Source organism: Nerophis lumbriciformis, linkage group LG33 (assembly GCF_033978685.3).
Source record: "Nerophis lumbriciformis linkage group LG33, RoL_Nlum_v2.1, whole genome shotgun sequence".
NCBI lineage: Eukaryota > Metazoa > Chordata > Actinopteri > Syngnathiformes > Syngnathidae > Nerophis > Nerophis lumbriciformis.
Genome location: NC_084580.2, coordinates 8977501 through 8998405, shown reverse-complemented (window position 1 = coordinate 8998405; position 20905 = coordinate 8977501). Strand labels below are relative to the sequence as shown.

At 37.7% G+C, this 20905-nt stretch overlaps 1 protein-coding gene across 2 annotated transcripts in view; it reads right to left on the bottom strand.

Moving 5' to 3' along the window:
* The window catches only part of fbxl17 (F-box and leucine-rich repeat protein 17), a 723645-nt gene that overhangs the window by 430004 nt on the left and 272736 nt on the right, over positions 1-20905 (bottom strand). For both annotated transcript variants that reach the window (XM_061928705.1, XM_061928706.1), the window contains exon 8: positions 15540-15670. In XM_061928705.1, the coding sequence (XP_061784689.1) occupies positions 15540-15670 (131 nt within the window). The remainder of the gene's footprint in view (positions 1-15539; positions 15671-20905) is intronic.

Here is a 20905-nt window from a genome sequence, read left to right as displayed (position 1 = left end):
AGTGACGTCAGAAAGAACGCGCCACAGCCAGCCACAAAACAGACGCTTGTGGAAATCACACATGAATACCTTAAAAGAAGGAAATGCGCGTTTGCAGCTATTTCAGATACAACCACATTTCAGAAGGCAACATAGCAATGTTGAGCGACGGTTTTGGATAAGGCCTGGAAGAACGGCAGCCTGGTGGGATATGTTTGTCAACGAGTGTGTAGTGCCACAGGAACGGGAAGAGAACTTTCAAATGTCCAGGTCAGCTGTGATTCTGCGAAACACTTTGTCCATTTGTCGAAAGGGAGACAACGAGAATGTGGGGTCCCATGGACGAGGGAGTACTACGGAAAACAGCGAATGCATTTGGACTGGCAAAGCAGACTATCAGTTATTGTCCGCCATGTATGACGAGCGATTACTCAATGTCTAGTTTTGTACTCTATGACTATTGTGAAGCCATGAAGTGGTTGCGGCCGTCAGATACGACCGCCAATTTCAGCCTACAAGCACAGTGTCCTGAACCGATATCTGGATCCCTAGATTGATTGTTGTAAAATGTTCTTTATCACATTGTTTACTTCCACACGTCCAGTAAAGATATGATTCATGTATGATGGCTCAGGTGTGATTCACTACAATAGTATAACAGCTGCTGATGGTGAGGCAAGCAAGGTTTACTGTTAAGAGAAATGTGGCAATAGTCTACAATGAAACAAAGGGTAAGAATACACTTCCAGGTCAGAGGTAACTATGATATGGGCTTTTTTTTTTTTGACCATGCATACTAGGTCACGTTGCGCCGGAATACGGTTAGGTGGTATATACCCTGGATACCCTTAGTGGAGAAGGGGCCTATGTCTATGCTTGTGCATGGGAATGCCTTGGGGTACCTCGGGAGGAGCTGAACGAAGTAACTGGGGAAAGGGAAGTCTGGGCTTCTCTGCTTAGGCTGCTCCCCCGGCGACCCGACCATGGATAAGCGGAGAAAGATGGATGGATGGATGATAGTTTTGAAAAAAATAATTCAACCCGAAATGATGCAATATGTTACCACATACGTTAGCATGCAATTTAGGAGCCTTTGAAACCTGTTTTGAAATGATACGATCAATGTGATCATTTACGGACCAAATAATATATTGTGATATACAAACCCCGTTTCCATATGAGTTGGGAAATTGTGTTAGATATAAATATAAACGGAATACATTGATTTGCAAATCTTTTTCAACCCATATTCAGTTGAATATGCTACAAAGACAACATATTTGATGTTCAAACTGATAAACATTTTTTTTTTGCAAATGATCATTAACTTTAGAATTTGATGCCAGCAACACGTAACAAAGAAGTTGGGAAAAAGTGGCAATAAATACTGATAAAGTTGAGGAATGCTCATCAAACACTTATTTGGAACATCCCACAGGTGAACAGGCAAACTGGGAACAGGTGGGTGCCATGATTGGGTAAAAAAGTAGATTCCATGAAATGCTCAGTCATTCACAAACAAGGATGGGGCGAGGGTCACCACTTTGTCAACAAATGCGTGAGCAAATTGTTGAACAGTTTAAGAAAAACCTTTCTCAACCAGCTATTGCAAGGAATTTAGGGATTTCACCATCTACGGTCCGTAGATGGTGAAATCACTGCACGTAAGCAGCTAAGCCTGTGACCTTCGATCCCTCAGGCTGTACTGCATCAACAAGCGACATCAGCGTGTAAAGGATATCACCACATGGGCTCAGGAACACTTCAGAAACCCACTGTCAGTAACTACAGTTGGTCGCTACATCTGTAAGTGCAAGTTAAAACTCTCCTATGCAAGGCCAAAACCGTTTATCAACAACACCCAGAAACGCCGTCGACTTCGCTGGGCCTGAGCTCATCTAAGATGGACTGATACAAAGTGGAAAAGTGTTCTGTGGTCTGACGAGTCCCCATTTCAAATTGTTTTTGGAAACGGTGGACGTCGTGTCCTCCGGACTAAAGAGGAAAAGAACCATCCGGATTGTTAAAGGCGCAAAGTTGAAAAGCCAGCATCTGTGATGGTATGGGGGTGTATTAGTGCCCAAGACATGGGTAACTTACACATCTGTGAAGGCGCCATTAATGCTGAAAGGTACATACAGGTTTTGGAGCAACATATGTTGCCATCCAAGCAACGTTACCATGGACGCCCCTGCTTATTTCAGCAAGACAATGCCAAGCCACGTGTTACATCAACGTGGCTTCATAGTAAAAGAGTGCGGGTACTAGACTGGCCTGCCTGTAGTCCAGACCTGTCTCCCATTGAAAATGTGTGGTGCATTATGAAGCCTAAAATACCACAACGGAGACCCCCGGACTGTTGAACAAGTTAAGTAGTTAAGTTGTACATCAAGCAAGAATGGGAAAGAATTCCTCCTGAGAAGCTTAAAAAATGTGTCTCCTCAGTTCCCAAACGTTTACTGAGTGTTGTTAAAAGGAAAGGCCATGTAACACAGTGGTGAACATGCCCTTTCCCAACTACTTTGGCACGTGTTGCAGCCATGAAATTCTAAGTTAATTATTATTTGCAAAAAAAAAATAAAGTTTATGAGTTTGAACATCAAATATCTTGTCTTTGTAGTGCATTCAATTGAATATGGATTGGAAAGGATTTTCAAATCATTGTATTCCGTTTATATTTACATCTAACACAATTTCCCAACTCATATGGAAACGGGGTTTGTATATCGTTATCACAGGAGGTTGCCGTATATGTTGTGATATAGAGTTTAAGATGGCCATCTAGCTCGTAGCATATTTTCTTTTGACGCAGCAATAGACAGATCCACATTTTCTTTCACTCTGGGGGTTGGTTTCTGTGCCGGAAGCCTTACTGTTCATTATTTACATAAAAACAACATCAAACTGTTCACTCACGGAACCATCTGAGACCAGCTCAAATACTGTAAATCTCAAACAAAGTGGATTTGTCAACTGAAGAACAGACACACAGTCTAGCCTCCATGTTACTACAGATCTACTGTACTGTACACAACCAACTCAATCCTCTGTGCAGCTGCAAGCAGAGAGTTAGTTCTTGCCGTTATGAAGTTTAAGTATTATCTTGTTAAAATAAGCTTCTTGACAATGGTGCTGTGTAGTCACGCAAGGAGCTTTTGCCCACTCATTTAGGAGATCCTCTTGCCGTACTCTCTCGTATTGGTCAAAATCCCCTCACATGACTACAGGGCCCCATACTCTCTCTATTCACGACTCTGTAAGGACCCACAGAGAAAATACAGGTTAGCCAAAAATCCTCTATATAGGGTTGTACGGTATTTCGGTGTTAGTATAGAACTGCGATATTAATTAATCATATTCGGTACTATACCGCCTCTGAAAAGTACCGATCCGCCCCCGCCGTGTCATTGCTGGTTTATGAGCAGACGAGCATGTTCGGCAGCGCACAATCACGGAGTACTTACAAGCAGACACAGTGTGTAGACAGAAAAGGAAGAACGGACGCATTTTGGCTTAAAAACTAAAGATAAAGGTGAAGTTATAACACTGAAACGCACTCTGGAAGAGGTGCTTTAAGACATGGCGAGCTAGCTAGCGGCTAAAGTCCAGCCCCAGTCGGCAGTGTTTTAGCGACTTCTAAATCACTAATCCTCGCATCCATGGCGACAAATAAAGTATGTTTCTTACAAGTATCATCCCTGCAGGACGAGGAATAGCTAAACATGTTTTACTATACACCGTAGCTCACCGGCGTCAAAATGTAAACAAACGCCATTGGTGGATCTACACCTGACATCCACTGTAATGATACCAAGTACAAAAGCGTATTTGTATATGTTTGGCATCACAATATCTTCTTTCGGGTTTTTTTTTAATTCATATTATGTTTATGAACTCGGGAAATATGTCCCTGGACACATGAGGACTTTGAATATGACCAATGTATGATCCTGTTACGACTTGGTATCGAATTGATACTCAAATTTGTGGTATCATCCAAAACTAATGTAAAGTATCAAACAACAGAAGAATAAGTGATTATTACATTTTAACAGAAGTGTAGGTAGAACATGTTAAAATTGAAAGTAAGCAGATATTAACAGTAATAATTAATTTTCTACCACTTGTCCTTAATAATTTTGACAAAATAATAGAATGATAAATGACACAATATGTTACTGCATATGTCAGCAGACTAAATTAGGAGCCTTTGTTTGCTTACTTACTACTAAAAGACAAGTTGTCTTGTATGTTCACTATTTTATTTAAGGACAAACTTGCAATAAGAAACATATTTTTAATGTACCCTAAGATTTAATTGTTAAAATAAAGCCAATAATGTTTGTGTTCCCCTTTATTTAGAGAAGTACCGAAAAGTATCGAAATAATTTTGGTACCGGTACCAGTACCAAAATATTGGTATGGGGACAACACTACCTCTATATCACAGGAATGTGCTGCTCTTTTTCCGGACTGACTGCAAAACTTACTTTTTCCACAAAGAAAAGGATTAGGATGATCACAATCACAAAATCCTAAAAATGTCCTTCAGAGAGTTAGACTAGAGTAAAATCTATGATGAACCTACCCACCTGGTTTTTATTTTCTCAAAAAAATAAGTGGAATCATAACAAATTATTGTTTGCACAAATCGCACTTTTATACCTCTGTGAGTAATTCTGGTCTCCAGACAAATCTTTATGCGCACACAACAAAGAGCACAATAAATCCTCTATTTCAAAGACAAACACACTAACAACAAAGGCTGAAGATGAAAAACACCTCAAAGAAAAGAGAGAAAACTGCCATTTATTCAGCCATTTCACTTTGATTGTGGCTCCCTCACAATTCTCAAACTGTGAAATTCGAAAAAATAAAATAAAAGTCTGCCTCTTCTTTGGACTGCCATCACGGGCAATAAAGAATACAGACAAATAGCAGCACATTGTATCCTCTCACGCCGAGAAATGACAGTGCCTAAAAATTGACATCCGACCGCCGCAATCTGCCCGTTGGTCCGCGACGGAGGGGAAGTCTCGATTTGCGCCTCGCTTTCTTACATGGACGCTATTCACAGCCATTACTGAGAAAGATGGGGAGATCCAGAGGGTGCAGTGTTTCTTTTCGCACAAAATAAAAAAAAAAGTGGGGGGGAAAAAAATAAAGAGGCGTGTAAAAGAAAAATGACCTAAGTACTTTACCACCCACAGGGCTCTATCTCTCCAATGGCCTCTTATCAGGGGACAAATGGATCCTGGAAATAAGGGGTCATTTCCTCCACCTGCCTGTTTACGCGCCCCGAGCATCTCATTGGAGGCTTCACACTGCTTGTGACCCCACTGTGCCCTCGGAGGACTCATTTTGGTCTTTACTGTGACACCGAGCAAGCGACGTTTGCTCGTGTCACTGCCACAATGAGTGGCACAGCAGCCATGACACACGTGGCCTTTAGAACCTTGGAATGGATCTCAGTACGACGACAGGATGGGGATGTTGTAAACGTATACAAACAAGCATCTCCGTATAAAGTAAGAACAAAAATAAATAAATGTTGCAGACTTTCTAAAGAATGAAGGGAAAGGCACACCATTAAAGGGGAACATTATCACCAGACCTATGTAAGCGTCAATATATACCTTGATGTTGCAGAAAAAAGACCATATATTTTTTTAACCGATTTCCGAACTCTAAATGGGTGAATTTTGGCGAATTAAACGCCTTTCTAATATTCGCTCTCGGAGCGATGACGTCACAACGTGACGTCACATCGGGAAGCAATCCGCCATTTTCTCAAACACCGAGTCAAATCAGCTCTGTTATTTTCCCTTTTTTCGACTGTTTTCCGTATCTTGGAGACATCATGCCTCGTCGGTGTGTTGTCGGAGGGTGTAACAACACGAACAGGGACGGATTCAAGTTGCACCAGTGGCCCAAAGATGCGAAAGTGGCAAGAAATTGGACGTTTGTTCCGCACACTATACCGACGAAAGCTATACTACAACAGAGATGGCAAGAATGTGTGGATATCCTGCGACACTCAAAGCAGATGCATTTCCAACGATAAAGTCAAAGAAATCTGCCGCCAGACCCCCATTGAATCTGCCGGAGTGTGTGAACAATTCAGGGACAAAGGGCCTCGGTAGCACGGCAAGCAATGGCGGCAGTTTGTTCCCGCAGACGAGCGAGCTAAACCCCCTATCGACCCTAGCTTCCTTGGCCTGCTGACATCAACTCCAAAACTGGACAGATCAGCTTTCAGGAAAAGAGCGCGGATGAGGGTATGTCTCCAGAATATATTAATTGATGAAAATTGAGCTGTCTGCACTCTCAAAGTGCATGTTGTTGCCAAATGTATTTCATATGCTGTAAACCTAGTTCATAGTTGTTAATTTCCTTTAATGCCAAATAAACACATAGCAATCGTTGGTTAGAAGGCGATCGCCGAATTCGTTCTCGCTTTCTCCCGTGTCGCTGGCTGTCGTGTCGTTTTCGTCGGTTTGGCTTGCATACGGTTCAAACCGATATGGCTCAATAGCTTCAGTTTCTTCTTCAATTTCGTTTTCGCTACCTGCCTCCACACTAAAACCATCCGTTTCAATACATTCGTAATCTGTTGAATCGCTTAAGCCGCTGAAATCCGAGTCTGAATCCGAGCTAATGTCGCTATAGCTTGCTGTTCTTTCCGCCATGTTTGTTTGTGTTGGCTTCACTTTGTGACGTCACAGGAAAATGGACGGGTGGTTAAAATCAGGCACTTTGAAGCTTTTTTTTTAGGGATATTGCGTGATGGGTAAAATTTTGAAAAAAACTTCGAAAAATATAATAAGCCACTGGGAACTGATTTTTAATGGTTTTAACCATTCTGAATTTGTGATAATGTTCCCCTTTAATGCTGCACCATAAAAACCATACAACCGATAACATATTTTAATACGGTAATAATTTAGTATGGGGAACGTATTCACCATTAATTAGTTGCTTATTAAACTTAATTTAGAGTTTTTTGGACACAAGGGGAACATATAAGGGTTAGGGTTAGGGTTAGGGTTACTAATAAGTAGAGATGTTCGATAATATCGGTCTGCCGATATTATCAGCCGATAAATGCGTTAAAATGTAATATCGGAAATTATCGGTATCGTTTTTTTTATTATCGATGTTTTTTTGGGGGGTTTTTTGTTTTTTTTAATTAAATCAACATAAAAAACACAAGATACACTTACAATTAGTGCACCAACCCAAAAAACCTCCCTCCTCCTCACACAAAAGGGTTGTTTCTTTCTGTTATTATTATTCTGGTTCCTACATTATGTATCAATATATATCAATACAGTCTGCAAGGGATACAGTCCTTAAGCACACATGATTGTGCGTGCTGCTGGTCCACTAATAGTACTAACCTTTAACAGTTAATTTTACTAATTTTCATTAATTACTAGTTTCTATGTAACTGTTTTTATATGATTTTACTTTCTTTTTTATTCAAGAAAATGTTTTTAATTTATTTATCTATTTTATTAATTTTTTTTAAAAGTACCTTATCTTCACCATACCTGGTTGTCCAAATTAGGCATAATAATGTGTTAATTCCATGACTGTATATATCGGCTGATATCGGTATCGGTTGATATCGGTATCGGTAATTAAAGAGTTGGACAATATCGGAATATCGGATATCGGCAAAAAGCCATTATCGGACATCCCTACTAATAAGCAATAGTTCTGAGGTTATTGAGGGAAGACTCTTAGTTAATGGCTTACTGGTTGTATAATAAGGCCATCCAGAATAAGGCATAAATAAGTACTTAATAATGACTCATTAAGAGCCAATGTGTTACTAATTTGCATGTTAATAAGCAACTAATTAATGGTGAATATGGTCCCCATACTAAAATGTTACCTTTAATACTATTAGTGGAAAGAGCAAAGGACAAAAATGTTTTGCTTTTTTTCAGAAATGATCAAGTTAAACTGGGAGTCGTAAGTGTCACATCCCTACTTAAAGACAATTGTATTGTTGAAAATAGAGGTAATTATTGTTATTATTCATTATCAATAGTGCTATTTCTACTGGTATTTGTATTGCTCCATTTGTAGTGTAGTCATTTTCATTGTCATTTCTGTATTATTATTTATTTATTTCACTAACTGCTTCTTTGCTATCACTTTTACCATCATATTTGTACATATCCTATTTGCTGTTGTTGTTATTGTTGTGTTTACTGTTGTTGTTGTGCCTCCGTCTTATCCCCCTCTTGTCCCCGCAATTTCCACCTCTGTCTTCCTTTTTTTCCTCTTTCTATCCGGTCCGGCTGCACCAAATAATAATATAAATCCATTTAACAAAGTCAAATACAAATAAGGCAACAAGAGAAGAATCCCACACTTCCCCTCTGTAAAGTACATTTGTATAGCCTATATGGGCATCTACATCAACTATATGATTTGCCTGAGTAGCTGGACAGGACAAAAAAAAAAAAAAAAAAAAAAAAAAAAAAAAGTAATATATAAATAATATCGTACATTATTTACATTATATAAAAATATGATTCAAATACATTCATTTTGAAATATGTATTTACTGTATTACTACATAAGCAATTAACACATGATTTATTATTAATAAATAACAGCTATTGTGTCAGAGTAGATTGCTCCTTGTTTGTCTATTGTTTATTGAAGATCCCCGAACGCCACAATGCAAAAAGTCAGTGTTCAAAAACAAAAACAAAAAATACAAAAATTAGGTGTATTTTATTTGAACTAAGCAAAATTATCTGCCAATAGAACAAGAAAAATAGGATAATCTCAGTGAACCCAAAAATACCTTAAAATAAGTATAATCTCACTAATAACAAGTGCACTTTTCTTGGTAGAAAAAAAAAGAAACCTTTTTGCTCAATATGTTGAAAAATATTCTTAAATTAAGTAAATGCTAGTGCCATTATGTTGACATAATGATATGCGCTCGGCATCATGATTTTTATTTTTTTCATGCTTGAAGTAAGAAATTATTACTTTAAAAAAGTGGTTTTATACTTGTGAGTGTTGATGACACAGCTTTGCAACACTTGACATTCTAGTTTCAAGCATGTTTTACTCAATATAGGTCATAAAAATCTCAGCAACAAGCTGTAATATCTTACTGAGACAATTTAGGACCAAAACACTTAAAACAAGTAAAACACTCTAACATAAAATCTGCTTAGTGAGAAGAATGATCTTATCAGCCAGAAAATAAGCAAATGTCACCCTTATTTGAGATATTTAATCTTACTTAGATTTCAGTTTTTGCAGTGCAGGCTAGTCTTCCTGGGGTCCTTTTCAAAATTTCGAAGTAAAAATAATAATACACAGATCCAGTTCCAAATAAAAAGAAAGGAAAAAGGAAAAGAAAAAGAAAATCCTCAAAATAATAAAATAAAATAACAGTACACAGATACAGTTACAGAACATACGCAGATCCGGTTACAACAAAAGAAAGGAAAAAGGAAAAGAAAAAGAAAATTCTCAAAATAATAAAATTAAATAACAGTACACAGATACAGCTACAGCAGTGTTTTTCAACCACTGTGCCGCGGAGTGTGCCGTGAGATACAGTCTGGTGTGCCGTGGGAGATTATCTAATTTCACCTATTTGGGTTAAAAATATTTTTTGCAAACCACTAATTATAGTCTGCAAATTATGTGTTGTTGTTGAGTGTCGGTGATGTCTAGAACTCGGCAGAGTAACCGAGTAATACACTTCCATATCAGTAGGTGACAGCCGGTAGCTAATTGCTTTGTAAATGTCGGAAACAGCGGGAGGCAGTGTGCAGGTAAAAAGGTGTCTTATGCTTAAACCAAAAATAAACAAAAGGTGAGTGCCCCTAAGAAAAGCCATTAAAGCTTACGGAAGGCTATGCAGAACGAAACTAAAACTGAACTGGCTACAAAGTAAACAAAAACAGAATGCTGGACGACAGCAAAGACTTACTGTGGAGCAAAGATGGCGTCCACAATGTACATCCGAACATGACACGACAATCAACAAAGAAGGATGAAAACAACTGAAATATTCTTGATTGCTAAAACAAAGTAGATGCAGGAAATATCGCTCAAAGGAAGACATGAAACTGCAACAGAAAAATACCAAAAAAAAGAGAAAAGCCACCAAAATAGGAGCGCAAGACAAAATCTAAAACACTACACACAGGAAAACAGCAAAAAATTCCAAATAAGTCAGGGCGTGATGTGACAGGTGGTGACAGTACACCTACTTTGAGACAAGAACTATAGAGATGCATGCTTGGTTATCGTTTAAAGTCATATCCAACACTTGCGACGACGACTCTTTACTGTCAACCGAGTTTATGATTTCTGCTGGTGGCATGCCTCCGGATTTTTTCAATGCAAAAAATGTGCCTTGCCTCAAAAAAGGTTGAAAAACACTGAGCTACAGAACATACGCAAATCCAGTTACAATAAAAGAAAGGAAAAAGGGAAATAGAAAACAACAACAAAAAAGTTTTCAAACTGATAACATGAAAGATTAACTCTTAAGTCTAAAAAGTGACTTTACATGGTACCCACTAAATAAATACAGTATTGTCAGCAGTTAGGCAATGAATATAATTTGCGAGGTGTTAGACAAGGTTGTGCCTCCAAGGTGTGTTGGACATGGTGTCATCACACAGTGGCCTGCAAGCCCCCGTCATGGGCATGAGCATGATGCAAACCATGCACACCTGACACCACTGGCGGATGAAGAAAAGAAAGAAAAAAAACACTCTTCTTTGGATGGATGGTTTTGAACACCGTAACACACTTTTAGAATGATGCAATAACGCGCACACACACTAAATATATAACCTATCTAGTGTGGCGGTTTATACTTATTAAACCTTTAAATCCAACCTGTTCTGTCAAACACGCGCATGCGAGCACGCGCTTGCACACAAATACGAGCGCCTCATCCTCCTCCCTGCGTGGTGCTGTGTGACTGTAAAGAGTATCAATAACGCATCTTACGACTGGAAGGCTTTTATTTGCCTCGAGTCCTTGAGCTGCAGTCAGCATGTACACAAAGCACAAAACACACACTCACGCATACATCTTGTGGATTTCCAACGCCCTCCTCTGGGAGGTTGGAGGGTGGAAAATTCATCAGGAACGGCTGACCACCTCATCCACCCTTTAAGCTACAACACGCAATACTATGTGATGACGCACGTATGAATGCATGCACAAAACCAATCATAAATTCCAATATTCCCACAGGTGATCTGGACAAATCCAGTCAGACGCACGCAGGTCTTCAGCCCAAGAGCCAGTAAATATCATAAAATGATCAGTCGCATTTTTGGGGGACATTTATTTGATAAAACCCAACACCAAGAATAGACATTTGAAAGGCAATTTAAAATAAATAAAGAATAGTGAACAACAGGCTGAATAAGTGTACGTTATATGAGGCATAAATAACCAACTAAGAACGTGCCTGGTATGTTAACGTAACATATTATGGTGCATTTGACCAACTACCATTTTTTTTTTTTGATGACAGGTAGGACAAGAACGTCACATTCCCATCACACACCAGTGCTGCAAGAGTGATCTCACAAACACAGCATATTTGTGGTGTCGGCCAGAAAAAGAAATGCCCACACAATGAATGTCAAGGGTTGTGCCGCACAAAGCCCATGCAACCATGCGTACACTGTGCACACACACACACACACACATTCTTGTATTTGCTACCTTCTTGAGACCTCCGAAAAATGCCTACCTCTTTCGGACCACCCTTTCTAGATATATAAAGATTTGTATTTACAACATTAATAATATATACTGTATTTTTTAAGTCGCACCGGCCGAAAATGCATAATAAAGAAGGAAAAAAACATACGTAAGTCGCACTGGAGTATAAGTCGCATTTTTGGGGGGAAATTTATTTGATAAAACCCAACACCAAGAATAGACATTTGAAAGGCAATTTAAAATAAATAAAGAATAGTGAACAACAGGCTGAATAAGTGTACGTTATATGACGCATAAATAACCAACTGAGAACGTGCCTGGTATGTTAACGTAACATATTATGGTAAGAGTCATTCAAATAACTATAACATATAGAACATGCTATACGTTTACCAAACAATCTGTCACTCCTAATCGCTAAATCCCATGAAATCTTATACGTCTAGTCTCTTACGTGAATGAGCTAAAAAAAAAAAAAAGCTTGTTGTGAAAAATGAGTGGGAATTTCACAAGAAAAACTTAGAATTCTGGCAGTATTATAATAAAAGTCGCCATATTACTAAGCGCAAGTCAAAATTTTACGAGAAAAACTGAACATGTGTGCAATATTATGATAAAAGTTGGAATTTTACTCAATATCAGTCGCAATTTTACAAGAAAAAGCTTTACATTTCGGCAATTTTATGAAAAGGGTCGTAATTTTACTCGACAAAAATCGCAATTTTATAAGAAAACTTTAAAATTTTAGCAATATTATAATAATAATCGGAATTTTACTTGGCAAAATTATGACAAGTCATAATTTTATTCAAACAATTAAGAACAAAAAAATCGGCAACATTGTGATAAAAGTAATAATTTTATATGACAGATGTCACAATTTTGCATCAAAAAGTAATAATTTTACACAGAAAAGTAATATTTTTACGAGAAAATATTGCAGAAACAGAAAGAATATGAGAAATTGTTCCCAATTTTATAAGAAAAAGGTCAACACATTGTGAGAAAAAAAAATGCTTTTAGTTCATTTATTTTTATTTTTTTTATTTTTGTTTGTAATTGTTTTTTTTAATCATTATTTACTTCAAGTTATTACAGTATGTCTCTATATACATGTTTATTTTATTTTTTTCATAGATTTTGGCCAAAGGGGGCGCATTTCAATTTCTTACACACACTTGTTATTACATATATTGGCCAGAGGGGGAGCACTTCAATTCGTTACACACACTTGTTATTTCATATGTTGACCACAGGGGGGAGCACTTTTAAAACCGACACAGAGTCATTTTGAAAAATCCCTCTTTTTTGGGACCACCCTCATTTTGATAGATTTCACCACCAGGGGTGCAAATGAGACCTTCTCTATTAGATGCAATGGTTTTCCATATTGGGACCATAGTTTATGTCCTAACTTGTTCACCGGTCCTCATATGGAAGGTACTTTTCCTTGTTGATGTCTCAAGAAGGGTAGAAATACAAGAACACACACATACACACACACACATGCATGCACACACACACACACACACACACACACACACACACACACACACGCACACACACAGTGCACCACGATGCTATATTAAATATTGTGTTCACACTCCTGAGCAGCCAGACTGGGAGCGCGGTCGGTGGAGGGAGCAACAAGCGTGACTACAAATCGATAGATTAAATTGAAAGATATGAATAAAACACAGGATAATAAATAAAAGAGGAGATGGTTTACTCGCGTTGCGCTACCATTATCCGTCGCTTCTCTCAAAGCAGAGGGTACATGGGAGCAGTGAGACAAAGAAAATGTGCTTTTTGATTCTTTTTTTTACTAGGGTTTCAGTGATCAATCTCACAAGGGTTCTTCTCAGGTGTGACTGTGTGTTAGCTTTCAACAGGTGTGTATGTGTTTCTACACACTTTAGTGTAAATGCCAAATGTATGACCAATAACATCGTTTAATTAAAAGGTGTTGTCTGTCACTGCTAAAGATTACACTTTTTTAAAACCAATATATATGTATATATATATATATATATATATATATATATATATATATATATATAAATATATATATATATATATATATATATATATATATATATATATATATATATATATATATATATATATATATATATATATATATATGTATATATATATATATATATATATATATATATATATACATACATATATAAATAAATATATATATATATATATAAATAAATATATATATATATACATATATAAATAAATATATATATATATATATATATATATATATATATATATATATATATATATATATATATATATATATAAATATATATATATATATATATATATATATATATATATATATATATATATATATATATATATATATATAAAAGAAATACTTGAATTTCAGTGAATTCTAGCTGGTCTAGTGTGTACTCTGCCTTCCGCCCGAGTGCAGCTGGGATAGGCTCCAGCACCTCCGCAACTCCGAGAGGGACAAGCGGTAGAAAATGGATGGATAGAAGTATATAATAATATAATTGTTTGGCATGATTAGATATTATTAAAGTTGAAAAGAAATGCATTTAGTTTTTCAAAATAGAAAGAACGAATGCATTTGGTAAAAAAAAAAAAAAATGAAGTATTTTATTGACACACTTTTTATCCAGGGTTTTGCGGGCCACATAAAATGATGTGGCTTGATCAGGCCCCCTTGGGCTTGACATGTGTGACCTGGACTGTAATTGACAGGGTCTTAAATACCTTCACAGGTATTAGTAAAAACAAACTCAAAAAGTTTGGGGCAAATTTTGATACAATTTTAAGGAAATATCAGAAATGGGGTAAACAACAACATTAGATTTTGGACTGAGGATATTTCTTAAGGATTGTATACTATTGTTTTTGTTGTTATTAGGCCATCATGTATCTTTACGAAAAGCTAATAAGAAGAGCCATCACTGCTATAGCTGCAAATTCTAAAAGTCAGTTAGAAGGTAAACTTTGTCAACATTTCTGCACGGACCAAATAAAATGTTGGCTGCGATTGGTGATCATGGTTGTCAATCACAGCTGTCTCACACACGTGCAAACAAAATAATCAAAAAACAGACTCATTGGCCACCGTGTTGCTGTTAAACAGGTGAGCGCGTCCAAAAAAAAACACTCCAAACACCGCCCTTGTGACATAGCGTTGTCCTTTTGGGGTGTATCTTGGACGGTTTGAACCAGGAACAGGGCTGCAGTTCACAAAGATCACAGCTCTTTGGAACGCGAGCACCCTCTAGCATCTTCCTAACCGTGCCATACAGCAGCTTTAACCAGAATACTGTATCTAATAACCAACAAGCTGACAAACAAAAACAAATTAGTTTAGTTATTAGTTTCCAATACTGCATGGATAAGAATATTGTATTAATGGATCATGTCCTTTGTAATTGTTACACAGTTGACATGTTCGTCAATCACTGGAACAATAAAGATTATGGAACACCATTGAATCTATTTACCTTATTAAGTTTGATTTATTGCATCTGTGTCATTTGTTTTTCTCTATGGTCTATTGCTCTGGTCAAGTATAGGCATGTAATGGTATTGTATTGAATGGTTTTGTTTTCAGTGTTTGGATTGAAATGCATGTTGTATTGATACTACACTATGTAGAACATATCAGCAGTGTAAGGGTCTCTATTCAGAATTAAATGTTTTCCTTGTATAATTGTGTGAGGACGAACCATGATTACCATTTGTAACATGCAGTAATGTTTGTAATGATGTGACAGTGTGCGGAACTGTAAGTCAAGGAGAAGACCAGCCTGACCTACCTGTCATTGATGCTCCAGTTGAGGCAGAGGTTGAGGGAGCTGAGTTTGCGACACATCCTCACCAACTCCATCACGGTTTCATTGTTCAGTTCGGAGATGTGCCGCAGGTCCAGGACGGTTAAGTTGCGCAGCTGCAAAAGTAAGATAAAACAAGATAAGGTATGTTTGATTGTGTCAAACAAGAATGGATGCACACAATTTGATAAATGTAGACATGTTAAACATTTGAGGGGTTCATGCCCTGATGCAAAATGTCCCAGGAATTCACATTTCCCTTCATGAACCGCAGCATTCTTGCAGCCCCAGACCATGAGATTACCACCACCATACTCGATTGTAACCAAGACACAGTTATGAAGGGCCATTATTCAGAATTACCTCTTATACACACTACTGAAATGCTCTCACATAAACAACTGAAATGTTTTTCTCTCACACACACTACTGAAACACTCTCATACACTACTGAAACACTCATATACACACTACTGAAATGCTCTTACATAAACAACTGAAATGTTTTTCTCTCACACACACTACTGAAACACTCATACACACTACTGAAATACTCTTTGAGAGTGTTTCAGTAGTGTGTGAGAGGAAAAATTTCAGTTGTTAATGTGAGAGCATTTCAGTAGTGTGTACAGCATAAGAGTGTTTCAGTAGTGTGTATGAAAGTGATTTAGTAGTATGTGAGATAGGGCTGGGCAATATATCGATATATGCGATATATCGCAGGTTTGTCTCTGTGCGATATAGAAAATGAATATATCGTAATATCGAGTATACGTTCTCACGCAGTTGCTTTTAGCTGTGGGCATTACACTACAGGCTTTCCTCGCTCTTTCCTGTCTCTGCTTTTCACAGACAGACAAGCGCACCTTCTGACACACGTCACATACTGTCACGTCATACGTCACATACGTATACGCCCTCCCCGAGCAGAGAGGTAGCAGCATGGCTAACGTTAGCTGTGATGCTAGCGGAGCGGTGCGAGCGGTGATACAAGAGAAAGAAGATGCAAATCTGGTAACAAATGAAGGAAGAATGAATTCCCAAGAAAAACAGCAGGGATCCATCGTCTGGCGGTGGTTTGGCTTCAAGTGGGAATATGTCAAACAGACAACCGTAATTTGTCAAGTGTGGGGCAAAAGTGTTGCTATAAAAAGTAGCATTACTGCTGTAACAAACAGTTCAGGGTGTCCCAAGTTACCGGAGTGTGTTAAGTAAGGAGGAGGAGTTTTGTCCCTCCAGAGTTGTTGCCGTAGGGTGTGTGTGGTTGTGGAAGGAGGTGTGTGATGTCGACATTAAAGAAGCGGTGGCTACCAAACCTGCTCTAATGTCTCCCGTTTATTATTTTATTAGATAAGTACACTGCATAGGCGAACCCAGGACACTCGGCTACACTGCTAATATGTAGCATCATTTGAAAAGTCACCCGCTAGACAATAAAGAGTGCTTACTCCGCACGTCAATAACTCCGTTTGGTGCCACACGTCCACACCATCAAAATGCAGAGGCAAACATTTCCAGATCAACACCGTATGAAAAAAATAGTGATTTTTTTAGTTGTGATTTCCTTCTCTGCATGAAAGTTTAAAAGTAGCATATATTAATGCAGTATGAAGAAGAATGTTTTAATGTAGACACATAGAATCATCATACTGCTGTGATTATATGCATCAAGTGTTCATTCAAGGCTAAAGCAAAATATCGAGATATATATCGTGTATCGCGATATGGCCTTAAAATATCGCGATATTAAGAAAAGGCAATATCGCCCAGCCCTAATGTGAGAGAGAAAAACATTTCAGTTGTTTATGTAAGAGCATTTCAGTAGTGTGTATAAGAGTGTTTCAGTAGTGTGTATGAGAGTGTTTCAGTAGTGTGTGAGAGGGAAAAACATTTCAGTTGTTTATGTGAGAGCATTTCAGTAGTGTGTATAAGAGTGTTTCAGTAGTGTGTATGAGAGTGGTTCAGTAGTGTGTGAGAGAGAGAAAACATTTCAGCTGTTTATGTGAGAGCATTTCAGTAGTGTGTATAAGAGTGTTACAGTAGTGTGTATGAGAGTAGTTCAGTAGTGTGTGAGAGAGAGAAAACATTTCAGTTGTTTATGTGAGAGCATTTCAGTAGTGTGTATAAGAGGTCATTCTGAATAATGTCCCTAATGGCCCCACACACACACATACAGAAAAGTTCAGCCTCATAAAGTAATCTTAAGGTGAGGCAGTAGAAATTATCCTGATCACCTACAAAATCTAATCACTTGTTCCTTAACCCATTTTCAGCATTTCCTAAAAATGTTCATTAAAATCCACATGTAACTTTTTGAGTTATGTTGCTAACTAACTAGCTAACTAACCCCAGCGAATACACACTGTAACATCCTGGCGGAGGTAATAATTGTTACAAGCAGTCATACTGTATTAATAATTTAAGCGTATTTTATATTAAATATGTATTGTAATAGTATCAACGCTTGTGATGGGTCAAACAATAGTTAAACAGAATTTTCCTTTTGAAACACAAGAAGTGATACTGTGTCCCTTGAAGCCTCGATGTGTGTGTCACTTTAAAAAAAAAAAAAAAAAAATCAATACAGCAGCTGTTTCATTTGACTGTCATTATGTAATTATGTTGATAAATAAGTTCCTTCAAGTGACAGCTTGTACTAAAAAGTTGCAGGAGAGGCGTGCCGCATTTGACATCACATTTCATCACTATCACCCTCTTAAAGAGAACCAAGAAAAAGAAAGAATTCCAAAATGTGTAATGATTTTGATTTTACAGCACTAAAAATAAGGTATATGCTCATGTATTCTTTTTTGCACAGCTATTTGTCTTAAGAAAAAAAACTAAAACAATTATATTTGCTAACTATTAATTGTATTTTCAGGTCAACTGCAGTGACATTTTTAATCCAGTCGATGGCGGATGACCATTATTAAACACAAGAGTCAGTCCAGTGTCAATACAGCTAGTGAGTGTGTTATATAATCACCGAGGCACCAATTTCTAGGGATGGGAATCAATTACAACATCCATCCATCCATCCATTTTCTACCGCTTATTCGCTTCGGGGTCGCGGGGGGTGCTGGAGCCTATCTCAGCTGCAATCGGGCGGAAGGCGGGGTACACCCTGGACAAGTCGCCACCTCCTCGCAGGGCCAACACAGATAGACAGACAACATTCACACTCACATTCACACACTAGGGCCAATTTAGTGTTGCCAATCAACCTATCCCCAGGTGCATGTCTTTGGAGGTGGGAGGAAGCCGGAGTACCCGGAGGGAACCCACGCAGTCACGGGGAGAACATGCAAACTCCACACAGAAAGATCCCGAGGCCGGGATTGAACTCACAACTACTAAGGACCTTCGTATTGTGAGGCAGACGCACTAACCCCTCTTCCACCGTGCTGCTCAATTACAACAATTTACGATTTATTTTGATTCAGATTCTTGGGGCTGACGATTCGATTCAAACAAATGTATTATTTGGTATAAAAATGATGATGAAACCTTTTCAAAACAGGTTACAAAGGCTCCTCGTGGCTGCTGATATATGACGTATACACGCTGTGAGCACTAAGATGGTCTAAAAAATGTATTTTTGAAAATATATATATATATATTTTTAATATATATATATATATATATATATATATATATATATATATATATATATATATATATATATATTTATAATAAAAAAAAAGATTTTCAAAAATACATTCTGATTTATTTATTTTTTTATATCGATTTAGATGTATTACACAGTATTTATTACATGTACCGTATTTTTCGGAGTATAAGTCGCACCGGCCGAAAATGCATAATAAAGAAGGAAAAAAACATGTATAAGTCGCACTGGAGTATAAGACGCATTTTTGCCCACACAATGAATGTCAAGGGTTGTGCCGCACAAAGCCCATGGAACCATGCGTACACTGTGCACACACACACACACACACACACACACACACACACACACACACACACACACACACACACACACACACACACACACACACACACACACACACACACACACACACACAGACATTCTTGTGTTTGCTACCTTCTTGAGACCTCCGAAAAATGCCTACCTCTTTCGGACCACCCTTTCTAAATATATAAAGATTTGTATTTACAACATTAATAATATATACTGTATTTTTCGGAGTATAAGTCGCTCCGGAGTATAAGTCGCACCGGCCGAAAATGCATAATAAAGAAGGAAAAAAACATATAAGTCGCACTGGAGTATAAGTCGAATTTTTGGGGGAAATTTATTTGATACAACCCAACACCAAGAATAGACATTTGAAAGGCAATTTAAAATAAATAAAGAATAGTGAACAACAGGCTGAATAAGTGTAAGTTATATGAGGCATAAATAACCAACTGAGAACGTGCCTGGTATGTTAACGTAACATATTATGATAAGAGTCATTCAAATAACTATAACATATAGAACATGCTATACGTTTACCAAACAATCTGTCACTCCTAATCGCTAAATCCCATGAAATCTTATACGTCTAGTCTCTTACGTGAATGAGCTAAATAATATTATTTGATATTTTACGGTAATGTGTTAATAATTTCACACATAAGTCGCTCCTGAGTATAAGTCGCACCCCCGGCCAAACTATGAAAAAAACTGTGACTTACAGTCCGAAAAATACGGTAAATGTATTTTTTAAAATAATTTAAAAATATATATATATTTTATTTTTACTTTCATTTTGAATCATCGAGCTCTCCTATGTGGACACCCTCCGAAGAAGGGGCAAAATTAACCCTTTAGTACAAATCTCTGTCCCGACCACTTTAAGAAACGAATGAAGCAATTTAACACAACTACACACGCTTTCGTGTTATGCAGGAGTGCAAGGTAATAGAGGAATGACATTCCAGGCGGACTCCACGGAGACGGGGTGCAAAATGTCACGGTGGAGGCTAAAAAGAAAACAAGATCACACCGGGCGTTGAGATCAGTGAGCACTGCTGTTGGCGCCATAGGTTTGACATATAATGTAGGCAGCAGCATGAGGGTATGGGGGTAAGCACACATGTGGTAAGCACACATGTAAAGCATGCTGAGAGTCAACGTGCACAAATAAACCTTTGCACTTGAGATAAGATTGCATCATATGCCTTGTTTTAAAGGTCTTGGTGAATGGCGGTGATGGCGTGGTATATACTGAATAGCGATGAAGTAAACAGCTTGTGTATGTGTGAAGGGAGAAAAGGTCAAGTGAATGAAAAAGCTGGTGTTTGACAAAAGGCTACAACAGTTCAAAGCGTGAGCGCTCGTAGATTAGCACAAACTTGCATCGGAAAGGTTTTTATGAGGCCCC